A 22,750-nucleotide genomic window follows, 5' to 3' on the forward strand; every position below is an offset into this window, starting at 1 on the left:
ACGAGACGGAAAGTAAAAGAACAGCGGACGGCATTCCAGAGATAGATAGATGTGCATGACAGAGTAGTAGTAAGATGCTAGTATGACAACAGGATGAATGTTGTCACTGAATCTGGTGCAAGGTCACCGCGACTGGCAGGTGACATTTTGGGATTTGACGTTGGCGTTGTCTCTCGATGTGTGTTATGACCATGGGACAAATTGTGACACCACCACGTGACCGCGATTGTGTTAATGAGGAGAACGAGTCGCACACCTTCTCAGAGAGCAGAGGAGATGATACGAGTTTCCTAATCAAGCTCGACTATTCCACTGGCAATGGAAACAAATCACTCACTCTTACTAAATCAATCCTCGACTGTTTTTACTGCTAATCTCTGCAGTCGTTGCCTCCTACACGTCCTCACTCATTCAGAGATGGTCAAAGTGCATCCCATGCTGTAGCCTAACCAGGTAGTGTTTCGCCGACTAGTAATACTGTATACTGTAACCTGAGTGCTTCATTTATGCCATGGTGTTACGGTGCAACACTCAGCGACAGGGTATGCAATGGTTGGAAAAGACAGACTTGTCTGCGATTAGACTGTACATCAAGGTCAGACCAAAAGCAGACCAGGCTGTACTGTATAGACATAGAGGCACAGATCAATCCCCCATACAGTAATCACAACGCACACACACACACACACACGTGAGTGACGAACGCAAACACCAGTACTACAGCTGCCTCGGAGGGACAACTGCATGGATACTAACCCGCTCACACATACAGCCCAGTCATTATTGGCATGTACTGGAAACTCATACCTGTTGCTACTACTGCTACTCCTAAGTGAGCATCCAGGAATCAAATCAAGCACAGAACATTTACAGCCACCACAGCATTGTAATCAATGCACTTCAGTGGCTTAGTGAGAGGTTGGTCTGTGCCTTACCTCCTGCCGAACAGTTTGAGGCCAGTGAAGGGTTTGCTTTGCCTTCGGCCCGTGTCCGGGTGCTCCCCGTCAGGTAAGAGGGCGGTGGGCAGGTCTGAGTTGGAAGAGGAGGCAGAGGTGGTGGCGACGGCACCCTCCCCTTCCCTCAGGGAGCCCGGGTTTGAGTCGGACCCGGCCAGCCCAGGCCCTGCCCCCTGGTCACACTGTTGCTCCATGGCAGCCTCTCCGTCAGCCACTAACGCAGGTCCACTCCAGTGTAGGGGCTTAAAAAGTGCCCCAGGAGTCACAAAGTCCTCATGGCTGTAGCCGCAGCAAAAAAATGGCAACAATTCTCACTAGTAAATACCCACGTGAAAAAGAGTAAACAGTCTACCGGAGCTCTACCGGGCTTACCTCAGTCCCTCCCAACCAGCATAGACCAAACAAGATAACAGACAAGAGAAAAGTCAGAGAGAGATGCTTAGGCTCCCAGGTCCTGATTAGCCTAGGTGTGGAGTAAGCTTCCCATTCCGCCAGAGGGAGAGATCATTGTTTGAGCTACGTCCTGTAATCCTCTTTGTCTCTCCCTTTCTCTTTTCCTCAAGTTCCACCAGCACACTTCCTCAGGAAGTTAAGTCCTGCTGCAGAGTTCAAGTCCCTGAGTCCTTGATCCATTGGCTTCAAGCAGAGGCTGTTTCTTAGGAGCTTGTAGTTGGTTGTTGTTTCCTTCATTCCTTTTTTCCCTCCCCTCTCCTCCTTCTCTCACTTCACTCCCCCCCACCCCCCCGCCTCCTTTGAGAACCTCGGTCTCCCGTTTCTCTGATCCTCTGCTGTCCGTACTGCTCTCCCTGCTGCTCACGCTCAATTATGCACTCACACAGCTCAGTCGGCTCCCTCTCTCAGGACTGCAACAGTCCAGGAAGTGTCAAATCCAGAAGAGCCACTCATAGGACCCCAAGCATAGGTGCCTATTCAGCTGCCTGACTGTTTTTCCTGTCTTTCAGTGTGTGGCTTGTACTCTCCACTCGCTGTGTTTAGTAGCTGTCTCTTAGAAAGATCTCTCTCTCTCTCTCCAGATTGGCCTGAGGTGGGAAGCAGATGCATGGCCATCCACTGTTGGTTCATTAGAAATACATGAGAGATAGGGAGAAGGAGGGGGAGGAGAAGGAGAGCCCAGGACACTCCTCCATAAGCCCTGTGTGGTGAGGGAGTACGGCAAACTCCCTGTGCCTGCTTGCCTGTCAGTGTGGAAGGGTGAGTATTGTGCTAGACGCTTCCCACCGACACAGCCAGCCTGCTTGTTCTCGTTCAGTCGCCAAGTTGCTTCGGCTCACAAAAACCCAGCCTATACAGTGTTTTTTCCCCCGTGTGTTAACAAGATAGAAAAGCCACATACAATTAGTGGAGTCAGGAGCACAGTGACACCAGAATCTGGCTCTGAGGGACAGTCCCATAGAACTGTCCCCAGATACACAGACAGGGGTGTAGAGAATCTAGATGGATGGGGTGTTTGCATGCGTGTGTGTTGTCTAATGTTCCATTTGTTGATCCAGTCGATTGCGCACATTTCTGTGTGTGGATAAGAGTTTCCAGCGTTGGCACCAAGCTCTGCAGGATGTTCAGTTGCCAGCCTACTCAAACATTACATAAAGACGGGTAGAAAGCCCACGCCATCCATTTGGTATGGCTTAAAACGCACGCTGTAGAGTGCAATGCGGCAACACTGCTGTGCTCAGCTGTTCCTCATCCAGCCCTGAGTCAGCTGATAACGGTTATAGCACAAACTTGACTCTGTCTGATCAGAACATTTCAACTGTGGCATCTATGAAGTAACAACCTCAGCTTGGAGTCCTCTCTCTCCAACGCCTTCTCTTTACCCCACCCCCCCCCCCCCATTTAGTTTTGTAATCTCTGTTTATCCCACTCTCCAAGAGTAACAGACTCAAAAGTAACAGACTCTCACACACAAATAGTGATTATCTGCCTCTTACATTCGCAGCAAATTGAGATAATCAATCATGCAGGGATATGAGTCAACAAATGACCAGGCGAAGGAGACCCTGGATTGACGCCATCAGAGCATCCCCGCAAACAGGCTCCTCTGTGTCTGCTGGGCAGAAAATAGGACCTCCCCAGACCTGTTTATTCATTTATTTGTCCTCAATGGGAATATCTTTCAAATAAACCGTGTAAAAAAAATAAAAAATAGGGCTTTCAACAGACTCAGCACCTCTAGAATTTGTTCGTTCAGCTTCATTCTCGGGGATCAAAGCCACACCGAATGCCAAATCTCTCTCTCACACACACACACACACACACACACACACACACACACACACACACACACACACACACACACACACACACACACACACACACACACACACAACTCCTCTCCCTGCTCCCCTCTCTAATCAACAGAATCAATCCCCAGGTTTTAGAGCGCCCTCTGCTTCAATAATGCATCATGCCACGAGGAGGAAGAGAGATGGGAGCGCCACACAGACGGGGCTGCATACAGGGCTCCAGTTAGTCCACCAGACGACCTATTAGTCACAAAACAACAGCGAGGAAATATACACGACTCCTACAAGAACCTTAAGCAACTACCACGTTACTAAGCCAGACATTGGTTACCAAGCAAGACAACGGCTGATGTTACCACTACACATATATTACTACGTGTGCAATTGAGAGTTTTGTGTCAATGTGAGTCGCACCATCGAGGGCCAGAGAAGAGGAACCTCACTGATTAGTGATTAGCCGCAGGTCCAGACGTAGGAGGCTCTGATCCTCCCAACTCTGCGCCCCCCCCTACACTGACCACACCAATGTAGGGGGGGGCAGTGGACCACACCAGGCACAGCCTAATGGACCACACCAGGCACAGTCTCAGCCTAATGGACCACACTGCAGTTAACTGTATCAATTAGGAAGCGATAGGTCCAGGATATGGGGAGCTGGAAAAGGTCTCTCTTTTAATTCAGTGAATAATGATGGCTCTGGACTGCCTTGCTATCTGGGGCCACGTCACGCCCCAATTACATTATGGGGGTGGGCTGTTTCTGTGGAGAGACCTTTCATCCCCTGTGGTTCAAACAGCAAGTGTCTTCTGTCCGTGTTGCAGTCTCTTTGTAACAAACATTATCGTAGGTCAATGTCTCAGCAATATTTTATAGTTGGTCAATATTGTATGATAGAGTGCCTTCGGAAAGTATTCAGACCCCTTCACTTTTCCCACGTTGCTACGTTACAGTCTTATTCTAAAATGGATTAAATGACATCTTTCCTTCGTCAATCAACACACAATACCCCATTACGACAAAGTGAAAACAGTTTCGATATTTTAGCAAATGTTTATTTACATAAGTATTCAGACCCTTTGCTGTGAGACTCGAAATTGAGCTCCGGTGCATCCTGTTTCCATTGATCATCCTTGGGATGTTTCTACAACTTGATTGGAGTCCAACTGTGGTAAATTCCATTGATTGGACATGATTTGGAAAGGCACCGTAGAGTTCCGAGACAGAATTGTGCCGAGGCACAGATCTGGGGAATGGTACCAAATGATTTCAGCAGCATTGAAGGTCCCCAAGAACACAGCTGCCTCCATAATTCTTAAATGGAAGAAGTTTGGAACCACCAAGACTATTCCTAGACTAAGAACCTTATGGTCACTCTGACAGAGCTCCTCTGTGGAAATGGGAGAATCTTCGAGAAGGAGAACCATCTGCAGCACTCCACCAACCAGGCCTTTATGGTAGAGCGGCCAGACGGAAGCCACGCCTCTGTGAAAGGCATTTCAGCCCTCTTGGAGTTTGACAAAAGGCACTAAAGACTCAGACCATGAGGAACTAGATTATCTGGTTTGATGAAACCAAGATTGAACTCTTTGGCCTGAATGCAAAGCATCACATCTGGAGGAAACCTGGCACCATCCCTACGGTGAAGCATGGTGGTGGCAGCATCATGCTGCGGGGATGTTTTTCAGCGTTAGGGACTGGGAGACTATTTAGGATTGAGGGAAAGATGAACAGAGCAAAGTACAGAGAGATCCTTGATGAAAACCTGCTCCAGAGCGCTCAGGACCTCAGACTGGGGAAAAGGTTCAACTTCCAACAGGACAACAACCCTAAGCACACACAGCCAAACCAATGCAGGACTGGCTTTGGGCAAGTCTTCGAATGTCCTTGAGTGGCCCAGCCAGAGCCCTGGCTTGAACCCAATTGAACATCTCTTGAGAGACCTGAAAATAGCTGTCCAACCTGACAGAGCTTGAGAGGATCTGCAGGAAAAAATGGGAGAAACTCCCCAAATATAGACGTGCCAAGCTTGTAGCGTCATACCCAAGAAGACTCGAGGCGCTTCAACAAAGTATTGAGTAAAAGGTCTGAATACTTATGCAAATGTTTTTTTTTTTTTAATATATAAATTAGCAAAAATGGATAAATCTGTTTTTGCTTTGTCATTATTTTTTAAGAATAAGGATGTAACCTAACAAATGTGGAAAAAGTGAAGGGATCTGAAAACTTCCCGAATGCACATTGATATATTTGAGAATTCCATTAAAAAGATTTTTTTAAGACAGCTTGTGAGGTATGACGACGATAACTGGGAACATCATATCAAACTACGAGACAGCAGTCCTTTAGATTATAGAAGGCTCTGTGATTGGCATCTCAGTAGATGTGGTGAGTTGGTCATTAAATTAGCTGACCATAGAGAGCAATAGTAATGGTTTGTTTTTGCAGGCAAAACTCTCATGGCTTGTTGGCCAAAGCCTATGGGGGAAATGAATAGGATTTTGGGATAATTGCAGAAAATAAGATCTGTGTTAAACACAGGCTTAAGACATCATATTTGTTTTGTTCTATTATAATCCTCATCAGTTTACATCATTTTTTGTGAATTTTTAAACTGACTGATATAGAACAAAACAGAAAATATCTCCTAACCCTGTGTTAACCTCAGACCTTATTTTCGGTGTTTATCCCAAAACCCCATTCATTTCCCCCATAGTAATGGCCAACGAACCAGAGGTAGAAAATGCTAACTCGTTTCCATTTTTCAGGACTACAAGCTGGCGAGCTCTATTAGAAGGGGCCAAAAAGATGTAATTCATGCTGTAATTCATGCTGTGAGGCTCCTCCCAGGAGGAGAGGGGGGAGCATTTGAGGGGTAGAGGGGTAGAGGTAGACTGGGACAGGACTCCACAGGTGAGGAGGAACAGAGGAATGTAGAGAAGCAGACAGATTATTGGGGAGCACCCCAGGACGTGTGGGGTTGAGGGAGAAGGCCTCATACTGAGCACTGAGCAGACAACCTTTACTGTGCAGATTGAATAAAATCAGAATATCCCACTTGAAAACAGTCATCAGGCCACCGCATTGCTACTACATTGTGGCCCTACAGTAAATATAAGGAGTGTAGAGTCCACAGACAGCAAAGTGTCTGATCTGTCAACAAGTAAATAGATAAGCATGATTTTATTTTAGGTCCACCCGAAAATTCCACATTCCTGGGCAGTTTAGGGCACTAGCAGCAGCATGGCCCCTCTCCCTGTCCTGTTGTCACTTTCTACTACTTTGACAGGAAGGAAGTGATGTCACCAGCGGGGGAGTTGTACTCACTTTTACAACTGAACCGCAAGGTGTTTCCTGCTATTGTTCCATTGGCTTTTGTTTTGGTCCTAGTTCTTTCCATCAAAAGGGTTTACTTCAAAATGGGATCAATTAGCTAACTTGCCTAAATATTTGGAAATTACATATTTTTTTAAAGAACGATAAGCTTGAAATGGGAATGATCTAATTGACTCAACAAGCATCCTTTTTGTAGTAGTAATTATTTCTGGTTGTTTTAATCAAAGTTAGCCGACTCATTGATCCTCCTCCTTAGTATACCCCTCAGCTGTGTTACATGAGGGGGGGGGGGGGGGGGAGTATTCAAACAGCAACACACCGCCTGGTTTCAACTGTCATAAATAGAAGATCCACAACAGCTTAAAGAGAACTTTGGAACTTATATTCCAAGAATGGAATAGACAGAGAACGCGTCACACTATAGGCCTACGGGATAAAACAGTGCATTACCGCTATATTGTCTCTAGTTAAGTTAACGCAATCATTGGGTCAGAAGGACATACAGTGAAAAGAACAGCAGTTATAAAATGAATGACGGATGACGGCATGACCAACCAGAAACTCAGAAAGCGAGACAGACCGATAAGCAGATGGAGATGCAGAACAAAACAAGCAGAGGTTTAGGGCGCCCCCCCATGGGTATGTTGTGCAACTGAGTTACATTTCTCCCCAGGGATTGAATCAATGACCCACACTCCTGTACTAAGTAAATATAACGTGGGCGTATTGTAAGATGAGTGAAAAGTCTTAAGACAAATGGGGACAATATACCAAGGAAGTGTGAATGTTACGATATACACCTTTTTCTTTTATGGAGAATTGTGCAACCAATCTCAATGAGAACAAGTCCGTTGTTGCACATAGCAGATGTTGCACAAATGAGAACTATAAACTGCTCCTTTTCCCAGAACAAAACAAACATCCAGCCCTTGACTATTGCTCATTGTCATAGCATCAGCAACATCCCAAAAACAGCACAACTTCAGCATTGCATGACATTAGTCTTCACCCGGTTCATCCCAGTCAAATTCTCGGGATAATGGACAACTTTCTGGAACGTTATACAGCCCTGTTTAAGGTCATAAATGAATCCCATACTGGTGGATGGCCAAGCTATTTATAAGTGGACGCTGCAAAACTACATTTCTAAGTTTGACACAGCCTCAACTTCCTTTTCTGTCATAACACAGAAAATATATATTATTATCTCAACACGCCATCTTAGTGTTCAGCATCTGTAACCCAAGTAAAGCTTTACTGAGTATACTCTTAGACATACTAAACCAAAAGTCCCACTGAACAAATCAAACCAAAATATAGAGAAATGTTTCCATAGTCTGGGTTTCACACCACGTTCTGGCCATTAGTGGTTTGTGATCAAAAAACCAAAGGGAAGTAAGGAGCACACACCACTACCTGTGAGTGAGGGCAAGCGGAGGGGTTGGAGGGACGTCCCACTTCCCCCAGCGACCCCACATATCCAGTCCTTTGTCCCCACTCTGCCTTCCTTTGTGGCGGCTCACCAAAGAGCGGTCTTCCTTGTCCTGTCTAGCATTCCTGTGTCAGCCCCCAACACAAGCTTAGCAACGAGTTACGGAGCTCCAGTCCAACTGACAACTGCGCCGTCTGTCTCTCAGAACTATCTTAACCCCCCCCCCCCCCCCCCCCCCCGTCCACTTCTGCTCACTTCCTGTTTCATGACTTCCTCATGGCTTGTGACATTAGCCAGTGAGTGAGTGAGTGAGTGAGTGAGTGAGTGTGTGAGAGTGTGAGAGTGTGAGAGTGACTGAGTGAGAGTGTGTGTAAGTGAGAGAGAGAGATCGAGAGAGAGAGAGAGAGAGAGAGAGAGAGCGCACGCACGCAAGGGGAGAGCATGCCAAAAACATGGTAAAAATAAAACATGGCCAAACTGATTGAGTTGCTGGCTATTTTTAGACAGCTGGAGGACATTCCCCCTACCCCCAATGTTTATCTTTGATAGTTGATGGGGAGGGCAATGAGAAACTTTATACAGCATGTTGAACTAAAAATGAAGGCCTTGAATCCTACAGTACAGTACCTGTCATATATATTGAGTTACAGTATGCCTGAACTTTTGACCTCAGAGTTGTATTCCCGGATTGGACAGTATCGCAATTGTAAAAGCTAATGGGCAGACAAGTTTAGTTGAATGTCACTTATTGCTTGGCACACGTATTACAACAATAAAACAGTTGGAAGTGAGAGGATGGAGGAGAGATATCTCCGTTTGTCTCTCAGCCTCCTTGATTTAGCTTGCATTCCTGGCTGATGGTGTAGCGCTGTGTGAGCCGAAAGACGAGGAGCAGAGCAGACCGAGCCGCTGCACTACCTTACATGTGAAAAGTGATTGCTGTAAAAAGACAGCGTGAGTAAGAGAATGTGAGACAGACAGACAGACAGACAGACAGACAGACAGACAGACAGACAGACAGACAGACAGACAGACAGACAGACAGAAAGACAGACAGACGAAATGTGGGTGAGAGACAGAGAGGATAGGCAGAACATAAAAAAGAAAAAGCTAAGACCGACATCTGTCATGGTGACCAGCTGATCTCGTATCTCTTCAGGTCTAAGATCAGAGTTAGGGACAGGGACAACCTGATGCCCTATCATCATATAGATCAGTCCTGGGCAAAATATGCCCACCGGGCTGGATCCGTCCCGCCAGCAGATTAAAAGCAGCACGTGGTGGATTTATTTTTTATACATATTTTTATGTAGTCAAGTGAATGTGACGCTTAGGTCATAGAACCGTGGTTACGTGAGTAATATCCAATGTTCGCTAAAGCGGTTGTGACAAACAGACTAGTTTGGCTCTAGGTTTTGAACGATTTGGGGTATAGCTACACTGAACAAAAACATAAAATGTAACGCAGCAATTTCAAAGATTTTACTGAGTTACAGTTTATATAAGGAACTCAATCAATTCAATTCATTAGGCCCTAATCTATGGATATCACATGACTGGGAATACAGATATGCATCTGTTGGTCACAGATACCTTAAAAAAAGGTAGAAGCGTGGATCAGAAATCCAGTCAGTGTCTGGTGTGACCACCATTTGCCTCATGCAGAGCGACATCTCTTTCGAACAGAGTTGATCAGGCTGTTAATTGTGGTCTATGTAATGTTGTCCCACTCCTCTTCAATGGCTGTGTGAAGTTGCTGTATATTGGCGGGTACTGGAACGCTGTCATACACGTTGATCCAGAGCATCCCAAACATGCTCAATGGGTGACATGTCTGGTGAGTATGCAGGCCATGGAAGAACTGGGACATGTTCAGCTTACAGGAATTGTGTACAGATCCTTGCGACGTGCATTATCATGCTGAAACATGAGGTGGTGGCGGCGCTGGAATGGCACGACAACGGGCCTCAGGATCTCGTCACGTTATATCTGTCCATTCAAATTGCCATCAATAAAAATGAAATTGTGTTGGTTGTCTGTAGCTTATGCCTCCCCATACCATAACCCCACCACCTCTATGGAGCACTCTGTTCACAATGTTGACATCAGCAAACCGCTCGCCCACACGACGCCATACACGCTGTCTGTCATCTGCCGTGTACAGTTGAAACCGGGATTCATCCGTGAAGAGCAACCTTCTTTAGCGTGCCAGTGGTCATCGAAGGTGAGCATTTGCCCACTGAAGAAGTTGGTTACGACGCCAAACTGGTGAGGACAACGGGCACACAGGTGATCTTCCCTGAGACGATTTCTAACAGTTTGTGAAGAAATTCTTCGGTTGTGCAAAACCACAGTCTCACCAGCTGTCCGGGTGGCTGGTCTCAGACGATCCCTCAGGTGAAGAAGCCGAATGTGGAGGTCCTGGGATGGTGTGGTTACACATGGCCTGTGGATGTGAGGCTGGGTGGACGTACTGCCAAATTCTGTAAAACGACATTGGTCTGGCAACAGCCAATGTGGATATTCCTGCAGTCAGCATGCCAATTGCACACTCCCTCAAAACATCTGTGGCATTGTAGAGTGGCCTTTTATTGTCCCCAGCATAAGGTGCACCTGTGTAATGATCATTTTTATTTTTTATTTTACCTTTATTTAGGCAAGTCAGTTAAGAACAAATTCTTATTTTCAATGACGGCCTGGGTTAACTGCCTGTTCAGGGGCAGAACGACCCAGTCAGCTCGGGGGTTTGAACTTGCAACCTTCTAGTTCCTAGTCCACCGCTCTAACCACTAGGCTACCCTGCCCTACCATGCCATGTAATCAGGTCAGGTGGATCTTGACAAAGTAGGAATGCTCACTACCAGGGGAGTAAACAAATGTGTGCGCAACATTTGAGAGAAATAAGCTTTTTTTATGGGTATGGAACATTTCTGGGATCTTATATTTCAGCTCATGAAACATTGGCTCAACACTTTACATGTTGCATTTTATATATTTTTTTGGTCAGTGTTTATTACAGAGGGTCTGTCACATATTATGTCAGCATGGAACACGGTAGCTCTTCGTAAGGTGTAGTGTCCACGGCAACTGACATAATCCCTTATACCTCGACGCTCTCTACCGCCAGACGTTATCATCAGAAAAGTTTCATGAGTGTGCGTTACAAAGACCTTATGCTACTTCAGCTGTTTAAGTGTGTGAGGCCTAGGGCGGCAAGATATTCACATGCCGGCTCCTTGAGAAATGCTGACTGAATTTGAAGGAGGCTAAAGTGAGGAACCATGAGATGGGTTAGCAGTCACATAGACCACAGAGAGATAGCTGCATTGAGCCAAGTGCCACTCAGATCACTGCTGAGAAAAGAACAACCAGTCTGAGCTCTCGGACTCCCTCTCTGACTGTGCTGTGCTGTGCTGTGCGTTCACACCCTGCTGCCAGAGCGGTTTGGAAATTGAGAGATTATTTGTTGAGTCACTGACCTCAGAGTCACATCAGGCTCGCCGTCTGTGAACTGACATTCTGCCATGTGTCACTTTTAGCGGTTTATCAAACCTCTCTGTTTTAGGTGAGTGGTTGTATGGTTCTGCTTTTAGTACAGTAGAGCTAACTTCTCTTTGGGTTGATGCGGCAGCGCGTGGGACGCGAAAGTCAAACTCACACCACCACCAGGCTGGTTTAAACACCGGCAAGGCATGAATCCCTTTGATTAAGTGAATTACGGGTGAAAGAAAATCCACCAACATTGTTAAATTAATTAATTAGTACATGCAGCACACACACACACCCACCCACACACACACACACGTGTAGATGATCAAAGATGAGAGTGGATGGCGAGGGAAGGTGGAGTGATGCCTGTCTCGCAAGATGGCTCTCCATTTTGTTTCTCTGTTCAGTCTCTCTTGTTAGCTAGACATGATACATGTGCGTTTTGGCCAAGACTTTCATCTGAATTGTAAGCCAATTTCAGCCGACCAAAGGGTTCCCGCTCTCAGTCTCTTATGTTCTCTGGATGAAAGAGATACTCTCTCCCTCCCCTTTCTACCCCACTCCATGTCTCCCCCTCCCTCCCTCCCTCCCTCCCTCCCTCATTGATGGCCCTGTGCATTTACACACAGACTCATTTAGTCTGGGGGGAAAAAAAGCGATAAAGGCCTTGAAGTACTTATAACCTACTCCTTTTAAATGCACTTTGCATATCTGGCTTAAAAGCACAGGTGACCATTGTCACTCAACAAATTAACACTTCAGGGCCACTTCAGCACATTTCATGCCTTTCAGACTATATCCACTAGAGGGCATTGTATATCATCTCCACCCATGGACCAACAAGGTTTGGTTATGACAACGATCATAGGTGCTGGCAAGACAGCCCAAACAGATCTGGGGCCATGCTAAGATGTGACAAGGCGGGTCACCAATTTCATGATTAGGGTAAGTCCCTTCATATATGTGTCATCTTGTGTCTTGTATAAGGCACACGTGTGTAAAAAAAATGGCCCAGATTTTGTTGAATAAGGTCATGCTGCTAATCAATGTTCCATATTAGAACATTCCGAGCGCTCTTGTACTATTCCAATCCAATCAGCAAGAAATAACCTACTCTGCCATACCAGAATCTTTCAATAGGCCTAGCTCATTACATTCCAGTTGCTGCCAAGTTACCATGACCTGCTGAAGCAGAACAAGCAGCAGACTGAATAAGCCACCTTGTGAGCGGAACAAATCTGATAATCAGACCATCACCTAAAAGACTAGCAATTTCCCACATAGTTCATGGAAGAAAAGAACACATAGCCCTAAAAACATGGCCGCGTGTCGCTTTCCATTATTTTGGTCTAACACACATCTATTAGAAAGTGGTCTCTTTCTGTCACCATTGAAGGCCATTGATGAAAGCCGAAACGTTGCACTTTTAATAGCTGCTTGAATAAAAGTTTGTTTTTAAAAATGGTGAGCGAGCGCTGCTCCTTTTCCTTATCAAAGATCTTCCTGTCACACCCTCATCTCCATCCGTCTCTCAGATAGGCTGACAGGTACTTACTGTTATGTGACAACCTCTTCAGTGACAGAGAGGACCAGAGAGACACTACACGTTACTGAACGCCACAGGCGCAAGTCTGAAATAAAAGAGGTACCTTACAAGTTGTGTGTAAGTATACTGTACAGCAGTTGAAAGAACATCATGCAGAATAAGAAACGGGGATACGCAATGCACGACGCGAGACTGCACTTTGGAGGGTCAAACTATAGCAGTGGAGAATTCTGCCGAGCCAGAGTAATACAGTAGAATATCCCTGAGGCTTTCTGACGAGGAGCTGAACCACAGCTGCTTCCTATGTCAACGCTTCACATACTGCCGAAAGGACATTTACCTAGAACAACCCGGAACTTCCTATTCCAGCAGAAAAACACTAGAAAAAAAAAAAAAGAGAAAATAACTTATAAAAATGATTCGTGATTTATTGATCGCTTTCTAGAGGGGAAATGAGATGATGACTGATTTATGTTCAAAATAATTAAACCGTGTCTCAAAATTAGGTCAATGCTTCATGTTCCGAATCTTTTAGATTTCCTCAACCGCTCTCAACCAGCCAAACCTACACAACCGGCATTCTATAAAGATTGGTGGTAGATAATGCAGCTACATTCCCACATATTCCTTGGGGTTCTTACAACGACTAAGACTTGTACAAACTGTCTACTCTCAACGCAATGTGCTAAACACAGTCAATAAAACCCGAAGACAGCGCTTCAGTACAGTTACAGCAGCAGTCTTGTCATTCATCTGCCATTAGAACAGAACTGAGCTGGACAGCCCAGACAACACGGTAAACTTGCTAGGACAATGCTTCATTAATTCACAGTAGTCTAATCCGGAGAGCAGAGAGAGAGAGAGGGAGATGCTACGGCTGTTTCACTGAAGTCAGCTGTTCTGTGTTTATTTCTCCGTACAGTGTACTCCCTGTACTGACAATACAGAAACATCCCCTCGTGGTAAGCCTGGACCTCTGCCAAGAATGGGCGTTCTGTGTGTGGGTTCCCTTCAGCAGCTAGGCCTCCCTCTCGCCACTCACCTATATCCAAATGAGAGTCGTGCCGTCGAAACTGAAGCCCACTCAGCAGTGGGGCTGGAGAGTGTGCCCACGCTCACTCTCTGTCTCTCTCTCCATCATCATCCCTTCTGGTTTCATTTCAGGCAGCATGGGATAGGGTGGTCATACAGTATAAACTGGCGTGGTCTTATACAGCAGACCAGCATAATATATATAATATATGTATATATTTTTTTTACTTTAGTTTATTTAGTAAATATTTTATTAACTCTATTTCTTGAACTGCATTGTTGATTAAGGGCTTGTAAGTCAGCATTTCACGGTAAGGTCTACATTTGTTGTAGTCGGGCGCATGTAACAAATCAAATTTGAGTCGAGACCGTTAGGTGTGACATTAAAGTAACGTTTTCCCAAATGCCAGGGCGGTCTGACACTACATGTACATCTCTATTATAAGGAACCTGGAAGAATGACTCATCCATCTGCCATGGTTCACTGACAGCAGTGCAAACCAGACGGGCTCTCCTGTCACTCACTGATATTCTATAGGTCTAACTGTTGCACTAGATGCCATGTACTGCACTGAACGTTGCTAGACCAAATCTACATTCAGAGTAGAATTTCAGCCAGCACTGTGCCAACAGTCAAAGGTCATATCTATTATCAGTTGCCCGGTAACATCAATAACAACATTTAATATGATCAGAGAAGTCATTCAGTCAGTCAGAGAGAGCGAGAGATTCAGTCTCTCTCTCTCTCTCTCTCTCTCTCTCTCTCTCTCAGAGAGAGAGTCAGAGTCAGTTAGTCAGTCTCTTTCTCTAATGTTGATTCCCCATGGAGAAGCGCTCCACTTCCCCCACACATTATTTACATTACAAATAAACCGTCACCATTTTGTTCAACAGTAAAGCGTTGGAGGGCAGCACTCCAAAAAACAGACGCTCTCTTCGCAGCTATGGAAACGCGCAGAGGCAGCGAGAGGGAAGTGGAAGGCAACATTGGCAAACCAGTTTGTCTCAATTAACAAAAACGCCCACAACCATTTTCTGGTGAACCTTATAGCAATCTGAAGCCCATTGGTAGTGCTGATAAAGCCTACTTTGGTGATCCATATAAATCTAGTCTTCATTTGCGTCAATATTTCTCAGTCTCCATTTCTCTTCCTAACGTAGCCGAGCTGTAACTCAGCTAGAGTGGTACAGAGAGGTACTCCACTCCCCAGGCAGATCTCATATTTTAAACATAGGAAAAGAAAGAGGCCAGTCAGTGAGTCCAAATTGAGTTGCTCACTCTCTTCCTCTGCTCGTCGTTGTTTGCACCCTGTCAAATTCTCACCTCAAAATTCTAAAACGGACACACTTTCAAGCTCTTCACCTACGCTTCTGCTACTCTATTTATTATCCATCCTGATTTCCTAGTCACTTTTAACCCGACCTACATGTACATTTTACCTCTACCTCGTACCCCTGCAGATTGACTCGGTACTGATATTGGTTGTATATAGCCTCGTTATTGTTATTTTATTATGTAAAGCAAATGCTTTACTTTTTTATTCTGCATTGTTGGGGAAGGGCTCTTACCGAAGAAGATTACGGTAAAGTCTGCACCGGTTGTATTCGACGCATATGAAAAATAATTTGATTTGATCAATTTGATTGTATGGTGCATTGATTTCTTAGGTGCGCCATGACAACCAGACATCCTGTCATCGTCATCTGTCATTTCCTTTTCAAAATTGTAGGAATCGACTTTTTCCTTTTCTCTTATGTTTGTGTGTGCATGTCTGTATGTGTTTGTGTGTGCATGTCTGTATCTGTGTGTGTTTCTGTGTGCATGTCTGTATCTGTGTGCATTTCTGTGTGCATGTCTGTATCTGTGTGTGTTTCTGTGTGCATGTCTGTATCTGTGTGTGTTTCTGTGTGCATGTCTGTATCGGTGTGCATTTCTGTGTGCATGTCTGTATCTGTGCGTGTTTCTGTGTGCATGTCTGTATCTGTGTGTGTTTCTGTGTGCATGTCTGTATCTGTGTGTGTTTCTGTGTGCATGTCTGTATCTGTGTGTGTTTCTGTGTGCATGTCTGTATCTGTGTGTGTTTCTGTGTGCATGTCTGTATCTGTGTGTGTTTCTGTGTGCATGTCTGTATCTGTGTGTGTTTCTGTGTGCATGTCTGTATCGGTGTGCATTTCTGTGTGCATGTCTGTATCGGTGTGCGTTTCTGTGTGCATGTCTGTATCGGTGTGTGTTTGTGTGCATGTCTGTATCGGTGCGTGTTTCTGTGTGCATGTCTGTATCGGTGCGTGTTTCTGTGTGCATGTCTGTATCGGTGTGCGTTTCTGTGTGCATGTCTGTATCGGTGTGTGTTTGTGTGTGCATGTCTGTATCGGTGCGTGTTTCTGTGTGCATGTCTGTATCTGTGTGTGTTTCTGTGTGCATGTCTGTATCGGTGCGTGTTTCTGTGTGCATGTCTGTATCGGTGCGTGTTTCTGTGTGCATGTCTGTATCGGTGCGTGTTTCTGTGTGCATGTCTGTATCGGTGTGCGTTTCTGTGTGCATGTCTGTATCGGTGTGTGTTTGTGTGCATGTCTGTATCGGTGTGTGTTTGTGTGCATGTCTGTATCGGTGTGCATGTCTGTATCTGTGTGCATGTCTGTATCTGTGTGCATGTCTGTATCTGTGTGCATGTCTGTATCGGTGCGTGTTTCTGTGTGCATGTCTGTATCGGTGTGTGTTTGTGTGCATGTCTGTATCGGTGCGTGTTTCTGTGTGCATGTCTGTATCGGTGTGTGTTTGTGTGCATGTCTGTATCGGTGTGTGTTTGTGTGCATGTCTGTATCGGTGTGCATGTCTGTATCTGTGTGCATGTCTGTATCTGTGTGCATGTCTGTATCTGTGTGCATGTCTGTATCGGTGCGTGTTTCTGTGTGCATGTCTGTATCGGTGTGTGTTTGTGTGCATGTCTGTATCGGTGTGTGTTTGTGTGCATGTCTGTATCTGTGTGTGTTTCTGTGCATGTCTGTATCTGTGTGTGTTTCTGTGTGTGCGCGCGTGGGAGTGTAGGTGTGTTTGTGTAGCCTATTCTTCAAAGAAAAGATAACGTTATTTCCTCCCAATTTAATTCCCTGGTTAAGGTAATTACGGGTCCTCCTAAGATGGGAGAGGAAACATGATTATCAACAACAGTGGCGAGAGAAGAGTGCCCCTTCTCAGCTGTTGCCGAGAGCTACAGTATTTGAGTGGGTAACAGGTGTGCTATCGCTTTATTAGCTGGGTGGTCTGCCATATGTGACAATGGCTTCAAATGAAATCCCGAGTTCAAGAACAGCTGCACTCAAATGTTTAAAAAATAATTTTAAAAAATAATTTTAAAAAGACGTTACCTACATTTCATCTTTTTATTTTTGGCCAGGCAGGCTAACGCGTTTTCCGGCAGTTATGCCTTCAGAGCATCCATTATGCATCTGATGAAGGCATAACTGTGGAAACGCATTAGCTTGCCCGGCCTAATTTGTATTTATTTTTTTAAAGGTCAAATGAGGCGACTGCAACGCCCTGACCTTAGAGAGCTTTTTATGTCTCTACTTTTGGGTTGGTCAGGGTGTGATTTGGGTGGGCATTCTATGTTATTTTTCTATGTGTTTGTATTTCTTTGTTTTGGCCGGGTATGGTTCTCAATCAGGGACAGCTGTCTATCGTTGTCTCTAATTGGGAACCATACTTAGGTAGCTTTTTCCCACATGGTTTTTGTGGGTAGTTGTTTTCTGTTTAGTGTTCCTCACCTGACAGGACTGATTTGTGGATTCACTTTGTCATTTTTGTTTAAGTGTTCAGTTCAATAAAAGTCATGAACACTCACCACGCTGCGCTTTGGTCCGATTCCTCCTCATCCGACGACGACACCCGTTACAGCGACGTAGTTTTGTCCGCTTTAAAAACATTTTGGAGTGCTGCCGTTTCCCAATGGTTCTTGATTTCATTTGAAACTGCAGTATTTTATTTGCAAACTTGACAATGGGAAGAGGTATTCCGATAGAAGGGATATTGGATTCACCAGATCCAGGTAGAGAAGTGGAAGATCTAAACAAATTGTATGGCGCGTTCATTTTCACATATAATTGCTCTCCTTGACTTCATATGTCAGCGAGTTCAAAACAAAAACATACTAAATTAACCGCCCGGCATTTTAAAAACACACATAATAAATAGCTTTATTTGAATTATTAGTAATGAAGTAAAGTCTGGGAGCGGCTGGCCTGAATACTCTCACATGCCAACCTATCTAGTCCACAGCAAACAGAGCTCTGGTCTGAGTGGAGTCATTCATGATGAGGTTCAGAGTTTCATACCAGCTGTTGCCCAATGTTCTCAAATAACTTTTGTTTCCATAGAGCAGTGTTTCTCAACCTTAGTCCTTGACTACCCCCAACAGTACACATTTTTTTATTGTGACCCTGGACAAGCACACCTGATTCAACTCGTCAACTAATCATCAAGCCCGCAATGAGTTGAATGTTTGTCGAGGGCTACAACAAAACTGTGTGCTGATGGGGGTGCTCAAGGACCAGGGTTGGGAAACACTGCCATAGAGCAGGTATTGATTTTGAGGTTGAACAGACACAATGGCCTGTTTAGCCTCTGTAGAGAGGAAAATACATTATTAACTGGTCCTTTATGGCTGCAGACACTTCCTGGAAAACCAGATTACTTGACTGTGAGAAATAATAAATGACTCCCACAGACAGAAGTCTTTGTAGAATCAGACAATTCAGAGCCCTGGGGTCACTTAGAAATGTCCTTGTTTTTTTTAAAGAAATGCACATTTTTTTGACCATTAAAATAACATCAAATTGGTCAGAAATAAAGAAGGCCAGCATCCCGGAGACGCCTCTTTACTGTTGACGTTGAGACTGATGTTTTTGCGAGTACTATTTACTGAAGCTGCCAGTTGAGGACTTTTGAGGCATCTGTTTCTCAAGCTAGACACTAATGTACTTGTCCTCTTGCTCAGTTGTGCACCGGGGCCTCCCACTCCTCTTTCTATTCTTGTTAGAGCCAGTTTGCTCTGTTCTGTGAAGGGAGTAGTACAGCGTTGTACGAGATCTTCAGTTTCTTGGCAATTTCTCGCAAGGAACAGCGTTCATTTCTCAGAACAAGAATAGACTGACGAGTTTCAGAAGAAAGGTCTTTGTTTCTGACCATTTTGAGCCTGTAATTGAACCCACAAGAGGCTAATAAAAAATAATAATACATTTTTTTTAAATGTATTTTATCAGGACAACAATTTTCAGCTGTTGCAAAAGGGTTTTGTAATGATCAATTAGCCTTTTAAAATGATAAACTTGGATTAGCTACCACAACGTGCCATTGGAACACAGGAGTGATGGTTGCTGATAATGGACCTCTGTACGCCTACGTAAATATTCCTTTTTTTATTTTAAATCAGCTGTTTCCAGCTACAATAGTCATTTACAACACTGTATTTCATATCAATTTGATGTTGTTATTTTAAAATGAAAAAAAAAAACGTGCTTTTCTTCCAAAAACAATGACATTTCTAAGTGGCCCCAAACTCTTGACCGGTAGTGAACATACCTCTGTCTGGCCCACACCTATTTTTCTCCACACCTATTTTTCTGACAAACACTTATGTATTTCTTTACAGTTCTTGTTTTTAAAGTCAGGGTTTATTGTTTAAATGGAAATGCAACCTGTTAGTAATTGAGTGCAGCGCAATAAATCACAAGAAATGCGGGTATTTACAAATAACTGGAGAGGAGGGTCTACGGGCAGCATCCATTAGTGTCATTGGTCGATGTTGAGTCCAGACGAGACAGTTAGTTCCCTTCATTAGAGGGGCTGTCTCCTTGCATCTCCCTCAATCAAACCACAAACAACCTTAATCAGAGTGTCAATAGAGCCATAAGGACCTGCCTTATAGGCATACGACCCATGGCACAGAGACAGAGGACCTAACATGAGCTGAAATTAGCATTGTCTGTTTATTCAGTGTATATACAGCCTGTTAAATTAGATTTTGCATCAACACAGAGTGACCCAATGTCAATGACAGGATGACAATTTCCTTCATCTTTCTAACATGCAAAAGACTCAGGACAGGAGTACAAAGGGTATTATCCATATTTCAGTAGAGGCCTGGTGACTTTAAGGTCATTATGCATTTCAATAGGCCGTGTGGTGCACGTCGTCGTGCAGGCTTTATTATCAATGTGATTTTGTTTCACTTGAATCTCCATCTGTATACATGGCTATATAATCTTTGACTCACGCATGGCCACTCGAAAAGCCAGCGGAGGTTGTGATATATGAGCACGAGACCCACATCCTTTTTGAAAATATAGATTGCTATTATTGTCTGTGCATATCATGAAAGAAGATAATCCCAGGCGTAGCTCATAGAAGGGCTAATGGAATTAAAAAGCTCTACTTTAATCTGTTGCTCCCATTTCTCCACCAAACAATCCGTACAGTTTATTTGCATATACAGTAAGAGATCACCAAAGCTCTCGTCCAACAGACAATATAGTATGCCACAGGTTCCCTCAATTTAGTTTCAAATGGAAGGGATCAATTTGTAACCTCTCAGTCATCCTTTACCCTTACTTACACTGCATGGCACCATTTATTTACCAGGTTAAACCCATTGAGATTAAATAGAAAGAAACCTATTTGTCTGGTGGCCTAGAAACTAGGTCTAATTCATCCTAGTTTAAAGAGTTTGAGGAAACCTGGGACTTAAATTTAGCTGCCATTCGTGGATTTGTTCATTTTCTAACATTTTGATTTCCCCCAGTTTTAATCTGCTGGACAGAAGAGCACGCACCTGTCTGTGTCCTTGAGCCTACCCCAAATAACAAACAAGGACAATTTGGCATTCAGACAGCGGAATGCTTGGCGGTCCAAATGATCAGGACTGTTACTATAAATCAGGGTTTGGAACATATTACTTTCCAATCGTTTCGTTCTGAACAGAACCATTTTTCTCCCCCCATTCCACTGTTCCGACCAGCAAAATAAAGTTCTGAACCGGTTCGAACCCCCAAAAAAGTAATGGTTTATATCGTTCCTTTCTAAACCTCTGAAATATCTATTTTTTTAACACTTGGCTCGATATTAAATTACTTCAATCAGTGCGGATAGAGCAGCTTGCGATGGAGCGGGCAAGTTATACAGTTGACTACATGTATTGGACAGACAAGTGTAGCTGAAATGAGAGTGGGTGGAGGAGGCTTGGCTTGAAGCGCTGGGCATCTTGTTGTTATGACATGCATTCTCTGAATTAGGCCCACAGAATTATACCTACGGAGGCGCGGATTCTATGAAGGAACTTTTAATGTCTTTGAACTTTAGAAAGTTGGCTTAACGTTGGACCAGAGCTAGCTAGCTAACAAGCTTGCGTGTGCAGAGCGGCACCAGAATTAAGATAAAACACGTCTTCCCTTTTTGTAGTTAATAAATCTAAATGTGAAACGTGCTAACTACAGTATCCTTAACTAGCATTAAAAAAGTTAATCCATTCTCCTCTGAAAATCTCTCTCCCTAATTTCTGAATCACACTTGTAACGCCAGTAAACTACAGTAGCCTATGCTTCGGAGGGGAGGGGCAGGTATATAGCCTACACACTAGAGGTCGACCGAGTATGATTTTTCAACACCAATACCGATTATTGGAGGACCAAAAAAGCTGATACCGATTAATCTGACAAATTTTATTTATTCATTTATTTGTAATAATAACAATTACAACAATACTGAATTAACACTTATTTTAACTTAATATAATACATGAATAAAAATCAATTTAGCCTCAAATAAATAATGAAACATGTTCAATTAGGTTTACATAACGCAAAAACAAAGTGTTGGAGAAGTAAAAGAGCAATATGTGCCATGTAAAAAAGCTAACGTTGTTGCTCAGAACCTGAGAACATATGAAAGTTGTTGGTTCCTTTCAACATGAGACTTCAATATTCCAAGGTAAGAGGTTTAAGGTTGTAGTTATAGTATTTATAGGGCGATTTCTCTCTATACCATTTGAATTTCATATACCTTTGAATATTGGATGTTCTTATAGGCACTATAGTATTGCCAGTGTAACAGTATAGCTTCCGTCCCTCTCCTCGCCCCTACCTGGGCTCGAACCAGGAACACATCGACAACAGCCACACTTGAAGCAGCGTTACCCATCGCTCCACAAAAGCCGCGGCCCTTGCAGAGCAAGGGGAATAACTACTCCAAGTCTCTCAGAGCGAGTGACGTTTGAAAAGCTATTAGCGCACACCCAGCTAACTAGCCATCCATTTCACATTGGTTACACCAGCCATTAGGCTGATAGGCTTGAAGTCATAAACAGCGCTGTGCTTGCAAAGAGCTGCTGGCAAAATGCACGAAAGTGCTGTTTGAATGAATGCTTACGAGCCTGCTGCTGCCTACCATCACTCAGTCAGACTGCTCTATCAAATCATAGACTTAATTATAACATAATAACACACAGAAATACGAGCCTTTAGTCATTAATATGGTCGAATCCGGAAACTATCATTTCGAAAACAAAACGTTTATTATTTCAGTGAAATACGGGAACCGTTCTGTATTTCATCTAACGGGTGGCATCCCTAAGTCTAAATATTCTTGTTACATTGCACAACCTTCAATGTTATGTCATAATTACGTAAAATTCTGGCAAATTAGTTC

General features: G+C 44.1%; 1 protein-coding gene across 35 annotated transcripts in view; it reads right to left on the minus strand.

The window, feature by feature from the left end:
- Positions 1-22,750, minus strand: part of LOC110506319 (diacylglycerol kinase zeta) — a 141,906-nt gene that overhangs the window by 112,314 nt on the left and 6,842 nt on the right. For 11 of the 35 annotated variants that reach the window (XM_090221945.1, XM_090221940.1, XM_090221930.1 and 8 more), the window contains exon 1: positions 936-1,960. The exons of 13 other annotated variants lie outside the window; for them this stretch is intronic. In XM_090221945.1, the coding sequence (XP_090078071.1) occupies positions 936-1,150 (215 nt within the window). In that variant the 5' untranslated portion in view covers positions 1,151-1,960. Of the gene's footprint in view, positions 1-935; positions 1,961-7,969; positions 8,387-22,750 lie in introns of those variants that run through there. 11 more of the 35 variants (XM_090221950.1, XM_090221948.1, XM_090221944.1 and 8 more) reach the window with 3 other exon arrangements.

The sequence above is a fragment of the Oncorhynchus mykiss genome, chromosome 26 (genome assembly GCF_057628025.1).
Source record: "Oncorhynchus mykiss isolate SJ-2025 chromosome 26, ASM5762802v1, whole genome shotgun sequence".
Lineage (NCBI taxonomy): Eukaryota > Metazoa > Chordata > Actinopteri > Salmoniformes > Salmonidae > Oncorhynchus > Oncorhynchus mykiss.